The sequence below is a fragment of the Otolemur garnettii genome, unplaced genomic scaffold, assembly GCF_000181295.1.
Source record: "Otolemur garnettii isolate 467f Iridium unplaced genomic scaffold, OtoGar3 scaffold00012, whole genome shotgun sequence".
Lineage (NCBI taxonomy): Eukaryota > Metazoa > Chordata > Mammalia > Primates > Galagidae > Otolemur > Otolemur garnettii.
In genome coordinates, this window is record NW_003852407.1 from 10,351,415 (window position 1) to 10,365,492 (window position 14,078).

Sequence of the window (14,078 nt, forward strand, 5' to 3'; positions counted from 1 at the left end):
AAGTGCAAGAGCAATCACTGTAGACTTGAAAACCTAACCTGCTATGAAACTTCCTAGGGTAACTAGCCAACTGCAACCTCTTGATACATAGGCAAACAAGCCATTTAAAGCCTTAATGAAGAAAGAGTGGACATTGTACATGCAGTCAGCTAGTAATGATTTGACACCTACAGGCAGAATCAAGAAGGTGTCCATTGTCCAGGTTGTGACTAGATCCTAAGATCATGAAATGGTGACAGGAAGGAAGTGATTATGAAATTGTTTAAAAAATGTGGCACCAGCAATGCTAAGGATGGAAGTGAAGATGATGAAATTTACCATGATGAGGAAAGTAACTCTTCAGAAGATACCAGCAATGTACAAATTGAAGATAATCTTTCTGATATTGAGAGTGACAAAGAGCTCTTGGCCTTCTATGAGGTATAAATAGTACTGTTAATGTGTTCCTTGTACATAAACTTTCTTGAGCCTTGTTTCTGTTGTGTTTTGTAATTCTTTGTTTCATACGATCTCTTGTACCATAATATGTTAAAAATTAAAAGTTAAAATTCATTTGTAATACAAAAACCAAATACCGAAATATAAACAAATAAAAATTTCAATTACAAAAAATAAAATGAAAGATTTTTCCTGAAAGTTTGGGCCAAAAATGTGGATGTGCCTTATACATGGAAGTGCATTAAACATGGCAAAAGATGGTAATCTACTTTGGTCTGATTAGGGAGGTTAACAATCTAATTACGATGTATAAAATAAGAAAGAAAAGGTTCAGAGTCATGTTAATAAATTGTAACTGCGAATATTATGGATTCTATTGTTCTGCCAAAGGATTTCGTGCCTGGAATTTTTTTAAATTTAAAAATGTCTTATTAAATCTCTATTAAAAAGTAAGAATATTTACTCTTTCACACCTCTGAGAAAGAGTTATCATCTCAAAAATTTGTTAATAAGCAGGTATCCCATTATCACCTAGTACTATGTTCCAAACTGTATAATTCTACCAGCTACAATGATCTTCCTTATTTTACAACAAAATTGGTCTCCCTATAGTTTTCATCCATTAATTCAGTTGTATAATCTTCCTGACAAATTTTCCTTCTGTATGATGACCATCTTTCAAATACCAGTTTTGCCAAGACTTCACTTGCAATCTATAGTCCCTGGCTCTTTCAACAATTAAAATAAAATGACTGCCCAACCTTACACTACCCTACGCTATTATTTTTAGGGCATTAGTAGCCCTTGTAAAAATTCCATCTGCAACTGATTCCAGATAGTGGAACTGAACTTACAAATTACTTCCAGATAACAGAGGTGGTTACTTATTATGTATTTTAAGAAAGTGCATAGTGTGGCTAACTCATAATCTCTCTGAAGAAAAGGGCTTTGGTAAAAAATTGCGAAATAACTTACCATAGACATCTGGGGGTCAGGAACTTTCACTAATTCAAAGCTTGTTAAAATTGGAGATGATTCATCACCATCCTAGAATACAACACAATAAATTAAGAAATAAAGAAAATTTAACCAAATGTTAAGAAATAATACGATGTTGTATACGTCAATGCATTTTAATCCTATTTAATGAACATCTTTCCTCTCTTAAAACAAAAACCTTATTTTCTTTCAACTACTATAAAATATATGCCTGCTTTTTACCTCTTTTGTTGTTAAGAAAATGTTTTAAAAAAATAAAATCTAACAAGAATTTGTATTTAGTTTTACAAAAATAAGGTCTGGAAATTTAATAGATTTGGTTTTGGTCGCTCTTTTTTTCTAATAACTTTATTCATAATAACAGTTGATCAAAAAAGTTGTGCTACTTTTCAAGCTTAGAAAAAGAAACCTTAGACCACGGTTACAATATGGAACAAGAGACGTGTTGCATCATTTGCAAAATCTTAGTGAATGTTGGTAACTTTTCGAGGTACCACAATTGAGATCCATTCAAAAGAGCAGAATTTTAAGAGAGTTGTTAACATTACTCAAATTTATGAACAACTAGAGAAGCAGCAACACTATTTCTCAAAGGTCTAGATATTCACTGCAAGCTAGACTTGAATAACAAAAATCAATCAGTTTTTAAGAAGTAAAGCTAACTTATTTTATTATCATTTTTGAAGAATGCTGGCTTTTATTTTTATCCAGTTCAGGCAAGAAAGGTAATACAGCATAATAAATGTCACTCCCAAATATACCAGAAAAGACTAAACTAATTAAGGTGAAATTGATTTTCTATGATTATATATCCAGCATCAAGCTTTTCTATCACTTTCCAAATGTGCGTGCATATTTGATTTTACATATGTGCCTCAAAATCAAGAGGGATGGAAAGAGGGGGAAGCACGGGCAACTTTACTTCAGCTCAGTAATTGAGTCTTACAGAAAACCACAAATTCCCACAGCCGTTGTTTAACAGGCTTGTTCTCAGTCACAACACCAGAAAACACATTTATCAGCCCAACTGTGACAAGTAATCTTCACTAAGGCTATCTGTCACAAAAGACAGGTGACAAGAAAGTCTATTTCCATTAGATTCAATACACTGGCCTAGCAATCTTCACACTAAGTGGAAATATGACAGAGTGGGTAGACAGGCATTAATTTATGAGCAATTTTCAGGAAGCAATAGAAAGGGGTCAAGAACCTTTTCAAAATGCTTGAAATTTTTCTAATTTCTATTCTGTTATTATTTCATCTGCTATCAAAGCTGTCTTTCAAAAGACCCTTCACGTCTTTGATGTTCATCCCCATTAGCATGTTTTTGCAATATAAACTCTATATGGCAGAAAATACTGCTTTTAATGAAATCACATATAAGATATTTTATTAAAACTTACTTGTGACAAAACAATTTCACTCACCTACATTTCCTTTTCTTCCTGATACAGTTTTTCTAATAAATTAATAAACAACATTAAATTACCTATTTTCCTACCCAAGGAGTAAAAACTAATGTTTCCTACCCTTTCACTAAAGTAAAAGGGATACAAGCTGAAGGAAAAAAATACATAAATATTAACTTGAAAAAAGTGGTCATAAGTTAACTATATAAACCCTAAACTTTCACTATAAAAGCTTTCAAATAGCACCTTAATGTTATAAAGGTATGAGTATTTCAAAGATCACTTGGGACAGTGTCAACAAATAACAATAAAGTATAAATTCAATTTAAAAGGGCTGGGCTTAATGAACAAATATATGGTCTACAAATTTAGTGATATGCCAGAAGAAATATTAATTTACTATTACTCCATGTATCAAAACTCTTTTTTTTTTTTTTTTTTTTTTGAGACGGAGCCTCAAGCTATCCCCCTAGGTAGAGTGCCATGGCATCACGCTCACAGCAACCTCCAACTCCTGGGCTCAAGCGAGTCTCCTGCCTTAGCCTCCCAAGTAGCTGGGACTACAGGCGCCCACCACAACGCCCGGCCATTTTTTTTTTGGTTGCAGCCATCATTGTTGTTTGGCGGCCCGGGCTGGGGATTTGAACCCGCCACCGTAAGTGTATGTGGCTGGCACCTTAGCCGCTTGAGCCACAGGCACCGAGCCCATGGATCAAAACTCTTGCTTCCACTTGTCCTGATGCACTTGTCTAGACAAGTGTTCAATAGAAGATACATCGTCTATGTAGTTTCATACTATGTATACAAAATTATTCTTTGGAACTCAAAGAAAACATTTAAGGCAGTTATTTTTCAAGTAGCTACATACCAGATACAGAACTACTTTCTTCTACATAATGAGCCGACCAGAACAAATCCATAACTGTACATTTGTTATTACTCAGCCTGATGGTAACATGACTTTTTAACTTTTGTATATATGATATAAATAAATAAACATTTATAAAGTCTTTCACAGGCATTCTGTTAGGGTCACATATAGAATTCCAACCCATTACAAATATGCACAAGAAACAAACTCTTTACTTCCCCTAGCTTACCACTTAAAAAATATGATTTCCTCTTTTTACATTTTAAATGAATAATAATTGTAAATAAAGCTATTACTTCAGTGTCTTACTTGGCAATTTGCAGAACAATTAATCAAAAAGTTTTTAATCACTTGCATACTTATTGGATTCCGCAACCCAGAACCACATTACATGAATGATTGGCTTTTGTAATCTTGTTGCAGCTATATGATTTGATTTGTGTATACATAAACAGCTGCTGCTGACAGCTGTCTGCTGCTATCCTGCAACCAAGTAATTCATCTCAGCAGGAATGACAGTCATTTTTTTTAATGTTTCCCCTCCCCTCTACTTTAGAGACCGAAAACATTTCCAAGGCAAATACCTTTTCATAATATACAATACCATACTCCTTATCGTCACACTTGACACATCGAAACTCAACCATCAAGTACATGAAATTAGAACTTCGTTTTTCACTCTAAAACAAAGAAAAAAGATTTTCATAAAAAAACATTTTCCGTATTATCTTATCAGTATGTATTATTTTTCCCAATTCAGTAATACACGCATATATCGAGTACAAGTTAAAATACAACAATTTTTTTTCATAGTATATATGAAGTATTTTACACAACACTATTACTATACAGGGTGGCCACCCTTTATAGAGCACTACTGTTTTATTCATTAATGTCTACTGGGTACTTGTAACTGCGTCCTCAAACTCAACATTTTAATTTTTTCAGTAATTTGGGATTTATTACCGAAAAACTTGAAGGTATTTTGCATACATTTGCACAAGAACTATTTTATGCCAAAAATAAAAGTAGATGCTTTTGTACTTATAACAATTTTAAGCAAAGAGAAGTTCACCCTTAAACTAATATGACTAAGCCAACTACAGAAATTAATATAAGTGTAAGTTTAAAAAAAAAAAAAAGAGTGCTTTTAAAGAGAAAGCCATCTGACCTTACCAAGTATAACCTTTACAAGTTTTTCACATTTTATAAATGGTCGCAACATGATTTGTCATTTGGAAATTTTTAGCCACTCTGAGGAATATACTCCTTTCCCTGACATAAAAAAATGCACAGTCATGTGATGCTCAACCACAGGAACACACTCTGAAAAATGCATCATTAGGCAATTTTGCTGTGCAAACACCATCGAGTATGCTTACCTAGGCTACAAAGCTACAGGGTGTGCTACTGTACTGAATACTGTAGGCAATTCTATCACAATGGTTAAGTATTTGTGTATCTAAACATATCTAAACAAAGAAGAGGCACAGTAAAAATCTATCATTATAACCTTATGGGATCACTATCGTACATGTGGTCTATGCCTGACCAAAAATGTCATTAGGATGATGAAGTGAAAATACATTGAAGTCTAAAAGGTGGATTTACCTTGACCCAAAATAGCTCTATAAATGGCTTTAAGTTTAATGCATACAATCACAAAGGTCTAACGAGGTTACTTAAATTGTTCAGCTTTATGAAGCATATTATAGTCTATTATGGTAATGGTCTCCTATCTTTTAAAGAGTGGCGGTGAGGAATATGAGAAAGGCTGGACAAAATAAACTCTAACATTACATTTTCTATACCCAGAGATACCTAAGTTGAAGAACAGAAAAATAACAAGCATTTTAATTGAACTATTTTTAGAATGTGACTATTATAAAAATTGAAAAAATAAAGCTTTCTAAAAATAAATAAAGTTTTCTTTCAGTTTGAGAATATCATAATATATTATGAATACATTCTTACAGGGGTTAACTTGATAATCTCACATTTGTGAGATACCTAAAAATAAACAATTATCAAACATTGTCAACTTGGAAATCTGGAGAAAAAATTTTCAAATAATAAAGAAGGATACAACTTACCTCGTTTATCATTTCTATTTCTCTAAACGTCAACCTGTCCAGCCAATCTACCTTTACCATGTGTCCTTGTCGATGAGCTTTCGTAAGCTGCAGAACAAACACAACAGGGAAAGTTTTAATGTAGATCTCACTGAAAGGAAAATAAAGAATGGTAACATCAATTTCACATATAATATATTCCTGTACACAGCAAAAACCGTATGCTACTATCTGGGTAACAAATCTGGCAAAAGAGAAACCATTGTTTTTTTGAAGAAAAACAATTGCAAAACATTTTTCTGTGAAAGGTCCACAATCTGCCATGCTGACATGCTAAAAAATAAAAAAATCTTTCCTGAAATTATGCCTCTGTTTTACATTTGTTATATTTTTGACTATTAGAAAGAGAGGGAATTAGAAAAAGAATACTTCCTTAAATGGTAAATAAATCACCTTTTCTATTTTCTTCCCATTTTCCAATCTAGCAACATGATGCAAAATGACAGTGACAAACATGAAGGCATTTTCTCTGGGACTTACAAATTAATACTCTAAGGCTTAAGCTCCACACTTATGCATACATGCTTTAACTTTAGAAAACAGTGGCAACAGAGATTTAACTTTCCAGCATGGAAATTGGTAGAGTCCTGTGAGGTTTCACATACCAATCTACTCTTAGTTTTATGAATTAAATAGAAATAGATTGACTCTTCAACTCCACAGAAAACTCAAGCTAAGTTCCAAGGTCCTCAAATTAGAACTAGGTTTTGTATTACAAAGTGTAACACTACATACCAGCTTTGTGTATGTATCAAAACTCCCTTTCTTTCTTTCTTTTTTTTCTTTTTTTTTTTTGGTGGAGACAAAGTCTCACTTTGTCACCCTAGGTAGAATGCTGTGGCATCATTGCTCACAGCAACCTCAAACTCCTGGGCTCACGCAATCCTCTTGGCTCAGCCTCCAAATAGCTGGGACTACAAGCACCTACACAACGCCCAGCTAGTTTTTAGAGAGAGCGTCTCATTTTGCTCAGGCTAGTCTTGAAGTCATGAACTCAATCAATCCACCCGCCTTGGCCTCCCAAAGTGCTGGGATCCCTCTCTTTCTTTCTAAACAAATTCATAGCACAAAGCAAAACTGGGCATCAAGGCTTTGCATACTAGCTAATCTGTATTCTTCTGTATCTTCCTCTTCCTTGTTCAGGGCATGACAACATTCCTATAAGGACGCCAAGCACTAACACCAATTATTATCTCTCTCACAGAACCACATATCTTCATCAATATTCTTCATCTTCTTCAACTCTCATCACAACTATGGGTCATAGTATCACAGAAATAAAAACACTGACCTCACACAAAAAAGTCTGAGGTTCACCATAATATAAAAATAATACCAAAGTAGCTTTCATCTAAAGATAATTCCTTATCATCTGAGGTAATCTCTACATGAATATGCATAAATGGTATTAATAAGTCCTTAGCATTAATTATTCACCCAGAGCAGTAACTAAATATTTGTAGTTGCTGGTTCTGATGGAATATTAGACAAATATGCCAGCCACATGGCAAGAGACACATGAATACTGTATTTTGACAAGTATAACATACCAAAATTGTGCCCAAATTTTTGAGGTGAAAATAATGCTGTATGTCACATATGGGTAGTTCATCTTAGTGATACAGGACAGGTGGTGCCCCAGCCAGCTGACCTGAGCTGAGCTGGAGGGCTAACTTAGTCCTGGTGGTGTTGGTGCAATGGCAGCCCACAGGGGAACCAGTGGGCTGGGGAGGTGGGGGGAGGTGGTTGCAGGAGGCTCCAGTGGGGAGACACTAGCTCCATAGGTTTCCCTCCCTGCGCACTTCCAGCTGAACAGAGATACCCCACCTTTTCTAGGCCTGGTCAATTTCATATAAGTTTCCTAGACATGAATGAAAGGATTGTAGTCATTCATTACCTGGGTTCTGGCCCCAAGCCACTAAATGTAACAACTGAGTTCAGGCTGAATGTAACTTTAGAGGACCCACACCAGCTAAATATGCAACTGACTATATATACCCCTGAGCTCCGGGAGAGACAGAGAGAGCCAGAGAGCTTTTCCCCAACCTGGGTTCTCTCTGCTTGGAGCTTTGGCGTTCTTCTATTATTTTTTTCTGTAAATAAATCCTGTCTTACCACTGATCTGTGGTCCGTGGATTCATTCTCCGAATCATGGAGACCAAGAACCTACTGAAGACAAAATTCCTCTATCATTAGGAGCAGGGGAACCCAGTGGGCCTCCTGGGGCTGTTGCACCTTCCTGCCTGGGCCACCAGGTACAGAGTTCTAGTCAGAGAGGATCCAGGATCTGATAGGAGTGGCCCTGAGCAGCCTGCACTGAGCACTAAGAACGGGAGAGGGCAAACCATAGCTGGCAAGGTAGGCCATGGCTGCCACAGGTCAAGAGCTGAAGCCCAGAGGCCTGGTCCTATGGAGGTGGAAGCCCAGAGCAGGCCCAAACACCTGCCCGGCTGCATTGGGCTAAGCAACTTCAGAAGCTCCTTCCCCATTGGCCACATGTAAGCCATGGCCCATGACACGGTGGGGTGGGAAGGACTCCCGGGAGGAAGGGAAGGGGCAGCCTTCATAGAGCCAGCAACTGCAGGAGGGCGGTGCGATCTGAACACTTAACAGGGGAACATTAGCTGCCCCACATGGGTCTCTCTTCAGGATGAGAACTGTCCACTTTCTTGAGGGGCATTTTTCCTGAAAGTTTGACCAAAAACGTGGGTAGGCATTATACACGGAGCACATTTTCCATGGGAAAGTACAGTAAGCATAAGGAAACCAAAAGATCAGATGTTGCTAAAGCAAAGAATGCTAGACTAGGAGGCACAAGACCTGAGTTCTAACCCCAACACTCCATTTTTAAATTCTGTCACTTCTGAACCCACATCAATAAAATTATTAACTATTTTATTCTAACTTCCAAAATTCCTATAATATAATTGATGCAAAATATGACAGGTGGCATTATTTTGTGTAGTCTAAGGGCTTATATTCTCACTGTGCAACATGTTCCAAACTGGTTTTTAAAATAAGTAAAAATACAAAAGGTAATATTACCTCTTTTGCTTATATGAATAAAATAACCATAAAAATTAGTAAAAAGAGCTTACATACTTCTGAAATAATGGGGGGAAATTTAACCATATTTTTAACATGCACAAATTTTGGCACTTTTTAACCACACTATTAAATAGGCAGTTTGGGGCGGTGCCTGTGGCTCAGTGAGTAGGGTGCTGGCCCCATATACCAAGGGTGGCAGGTTCAAACCTGGCCCTGGCCAAACTGCAACAACAAAAAAAATAGCCGGGCATTGTAGTCCCAGCTACTCAGGAGACTGAGGCAAGAGAATCACCCAAGCCCAAGAGCTGGAGGTTGCTGTGAGCTGTGACACCACAGCACTACATAGTGCTGTGAGACTCTAGTGCTATATAGTGAGACTAAAAAAAAGATAAATAGGTGGCAATTTTGAGCCCCATTTGTAGATGATTACCAACTACTTCTATGAAGTGGTACAGTTAGGATTTCAACCTCAGGACTGTATAATTCTAAAACCCATGATTCTACCACAAGTCTTCACTTTCTCTATTGATACACTATTACTAAGAGATTGAAGTTCAACTAATTTTCGTCACTTATAGAACATTTGTTTCATATTTATGGTACAACAGTTGAACCTCCACTAAGTTCCTATGAGGAAAGAACTAGCAATAGTAAATTAAGTTTAGATGTGGACGAATACAGAGGGCCTTTTCTTCTACTTACTAAATTACCCACACAAATCAGAAGTGTTCTAAACCATTTCCACAGGCCTCAGAATTATGTTTGATGCTAATATTTATTACTTCCTACATAGGGTATGCTTAGCTTTCCTATTTGAATACCAAAGATGACCTTTTTCAATCTTATGAAGAACCACTAAAGAATGTATGGTCAGTCTGGCAGTACTGAAATTGGTAAAGTCACTATGGAGGACAAGGGTAAATTATCCTCAACACATTCACATTTGTGCACCATTATTTCTGCAATACAGAAAAATTAGATATAAAAGAATGCAAATGTCCATCATTTGCTAAGTAAGCTATGGTATATACACGCTCAGAAATACTATAATCAAAAAAAAAATGGGAAAATCTATATACCTTGAAAAGAAATTCTATATACCTTGATATTTATTTCATTCTGGGTCTGAAATGTTAGTAACCTACATCTTTCCAATGAGAAAATCTGCATTCTGTTAAGCAATAGGTAAAAGTAGTTCTGTTCCCATTGCTAATAAAGACATAATCTTCACTAGGATGCCCATTCCAGAAAAGAAAACAGATCAAAAAAATCAGTTAAAAAGTGACATTCTCTTCTTTTAAGGAAAATAGGTTTCTACAAATTTATCAAGTCACACAGAGTTTGGAAGAAAACCTCACTGTCAGAAAAACAGTATAACTAAGCCCCAACTTAACTTCTGCAAGAATTAAATAGCAAGGCATTTAAAAATATATTTAAATCAGAGGGTCTCCAAGAACCAAATAACAACATGTTCAGTAAATTTCCTGGAATGCTAGATATGCATTATCAGATTTAATGAAGTAACAAAATTCTGTGCTCGACAATGTCTCAGATGAATAGCTGTTTAATAAAAGTAACAAGGGCAGAGCTAAAAGTAACTGTACTATACACAGACTAAGAACAGCAAGGAAAAGTAATGTCAAAGCAGACAGCGATCCTCAGAAACAGATGTCCGTGATCACAACTCACAATTCATTGCTCCTTCCTCTTATCTCACTTACTAGACTGCTAAACTTATTGGGTGCTGTGAATGGTTGACAGAACCTAGCACTTATCATTCAATGACTTCTTATACTTATTAAAAGGCTTTCTTTGTGGAAGGGTGACAGGATGAAAAACAGTGTTTGCTTACTTTGGAATTCTGCCCTATAGCTCTGGAGACTTAGGGACCAAGACCAGGGGACAGAAGGGATCAACACTCAAAAGACATCTGGAAGGAAAAAATGACTCCTGCCCTCGCTCAATTTTGTCCTAGTATTTACACACTTTTAACATAAATATGTATTGCTCAATTGCTGCTCTGAGTGACAAACTTCCATTATGTCCTCTACTTTTGAGATAAGCATAGAATGTTGAATAGAAGAAGTTCTCTGTTCTCATAGAAGTTCAAGGTAGAAAGAAGTGAGTCATTCATATGGTAAATATTTAAAAGTGCAACTATAAATTGAAACAGTGATAGGAAAGTAATAGTGGGGAAACTAAGTCCTAAATTCTCTTAGACAGGTTAACATTGAAGCAGACTTGAAGAATAAGGAATCAGCCAAACATACAGGATGAAACATTCCAGGGAAAGGAAATCACCTGTTTTTCAGCACATCAGTAAATTTAATGGATCTCATTAGAGAGACCAGGACTGCAGCCCTCAATAACTATTTCCTAAATAAATCAAGTTTTGTTCAAAGTGGAAAGTGAGAAGATCTATACAGACATAAGATGCTACATTGGGAGCAGCTTTCTTTAAGTTCATCATGATCTAGATTCTTGTAATGGAAAGAGAAAGGAGGACTGAAAAACAGTGTTAGTATGTTTCAAGTCTTTCTAAGAATCTGCGGGAGGAATAAAAGAAAAAGACAGAAAGACATGCAGACACACACTGATTCAAAAGAAAAGGAGAGAGAAAATGATTTCTGCTTACAAATTTTGCCTTGGCTAGTTTCCTCCATATTCATATACTTACTTCATCTTTGTTAAAAAATAATTTTTATTTCAAAATATCAGTACAAGTGTTCTTATTACATGGATGTATTATGCAATGCTGAAGTAAGGGCTTTTAGTGTGCCCTTCCAGACTAGTGTACATTGTACCAGATAAGTTTTTATCTCACACCCCTCCTGCCTTCAAATATCAATCAATGTACACTTACTAAAAATACCAGATACCTGGCTCACGTTCACAGATGGGATAAAAGTAGGTTAGTTTTGTTTATTAAGAGATGGTATAATTTTTAAGGAACTTAGTATCTAGTTATGAAAACAAAAATAAGTACATAAGACAAAATATTAACTGATGAAATAAAAGCATTTGAAGATACTCCCTAAACTTTGATCCTGATTTTAAGCACTTATGTATTCCCTTTTCATTTCAAATTGATAGGAAATTTAAAGCATATAATGGGCTTATCACAGCAAAGGATTGCAAGCATTTTTAATATCCAACCATAGAGGATTACTGAAATGAATTATTGCACATCCACACTATGCAAAACCCTCTAATCTTTACAAACAATGTTACACAAGTACCTTAAATGACCAGGAACAAAGTAGGGACACTATTAAATGGAATAGCAGAATTCAGTTAAGCGTATGATTCCAATTTAAAAATACAAGGCATGCACATTCTTATACAACATAAATATTTATACATGTATATTTACTGAAAATAGTAACTAAAATATTAATGACAGTTATCTCTGAGTAGTAGGTTAAGGGTAATTTTCATAGTCTTCTTCATGATTTAACAATATTCTACCACTATAGAAGATGAGTATTATCTTATTGATAAAAAAACCTATTTAAAAGGTAAACCTATTTCAAAAACACTTAATTGTGGAGAAATCTCATCGAGATAAAGCACTAAAGATTAGCATTTATAGAAATGACACTAAATAAAGTGATTTTACATCATAATAAAAACTCAGAGAATAAAGTCTAGATCATCAATTTAAACTAACTTGCCCATCTTAAATGAGAATCAAGTATTAACATGATTGCTCTTTGTCTTCCAACGGCCTTTCAATAAATCCAACTAAAACTAAAGATCCACATAAATTAGGCAATGTTACCATTTTTCAACATGTGCTTAATATTGTAATTGGAAATTTACAGACTTGGAGATTAAATCTTACTCAAGAAACATTAAGAGGAGTTATAAGATAAAGGGGCTTTCCAAAAAAGTCCCCTCCCCAAAATAGCTAGACAATAGTTGTGATGCTTGAGCCAGACAACCACATGCATTCTTAGACAAAACAATTGACAAAGTTGTATTTTTTTCGACTTTTCTCTGCCACTTAAAAAATAAATAACACAAATCTGCTCTGTCACTAAGAAAACATTCAAATTCACAAAACCCAAATGAATGTTCAAAATATCTCTCTTGAAACATCTGTAGCCATACTGGCCAATAAAAATGTCTGATACTAACATACATAGAAATATTTTTTCCAGCATGATATATAAGACTGCACTTCTTCAATGACCTTATAACCTGCTCCTATAAACTCCCTCAACTTAAAAGCCATCATTTATTCTTTAAACCCAAATGCCTCTCTGAGCCTTCAACAGAATTGAACTAAATGAATAAGTTCTTGGACAGAATATCATTATTGGTCTGCTAATATATTTGCATGATGCATCATGGCTCTCATAAATTTCTATTATTAAAAATATAATTCTTCAAAAACTGTAAGACAATGAGCATATTAAATACAGTAATTTATATTCACTAATTTATGAGTTCAGACAAAACATAGTTGTACATAAGAATTCATTTAAACTACTGGGATTTAAAATGGAATTATGAGTGTATGCACGCGTGTTAGAGAATATGTACAACATCCCTGTGCATTTAATTCTTAGCAACTATCAGAGTTTCTTCTATCTTCCTGATTAATGAAGTCTTGGCAACAAATTTTCAGTTTTACTTCCAAACTTTACTTTACGTGTAGATCTTATTATTCAGGAAGAGTAGTATTTGTCTCATAAAAGTTTCATTTAGTTAAACTTCTCAAAGATAAATCTAATCTCAAAAGCATACTACTTTCTATTTTTCTGTCAGGAACTATAGTTGTAAAGACAGACAACAGATTTACAGAACATAAATCAATATTCTTTTAGGGCTCAATCGTACACTGGCAAAAACTAATTTACTTTACTTGCAACCATTAGTTCCAAGACAAATCTGAAAGTTTTCATGATCTTAGATAATAGTAAACAAACCAAAGTGACTAATAAAAAGATGCTATCATGAAGTATTAAGAATAAATTTACAAGGTATATCCAAGCCCTTCTGTTATAACACAAAAGGGCAAAATAGAATCAAATCAAATAAACTGTTTATAAATAAAGTTATACAACATATTCATACAAAACCCTGTAGCTAAGAGCTATATTTGGTGATGTCAATGGTACCAGTGAACAAGTTTGATAGCCTTAAATATCCTGAATACCTTACAGTGGTTATCAT

General features: G+C 35.0%; 1 protein-coding gene across 3 annotated transcripts in view; it reads right to left on the bottom strand.

Annotated features, from left to right (window-relative positions):
* The window catches only part of PIK3C3 (phosphatidylinositol 3-kinase catalytic subunit type 3), a 135,000-nt gene that overhangs the window by 91,065 nt on the left and 29,857 nt on the right, over positions 1-14,078 (bottom strand). For all 3 annotated transcript variants that reach the window (XR_002772042.1, XM_003784732.2, XM_023510241.1), the window contains 3 exons: positions 5,811-5,897; positions 4,302-4,397; positions 1,414-1,485 (listed from right to left, as the gene is read on the bottom strand). Coding sequence is in view for 2 of the 3 variants with exons in the window: in XM_003784732.2 (XP_003784780.1) it covers positions 1,414-1,485; positions 4,302-4,397; positions 5,811-5,897 (255 nt within the window). In the remaining variant the exon portion in view is untranslated. The remainder of the gene's footprint in view (positions 1-1,413; positions 1,486-4,301; positions 4,398-5,810; positions 5,898-14,078) is intronic.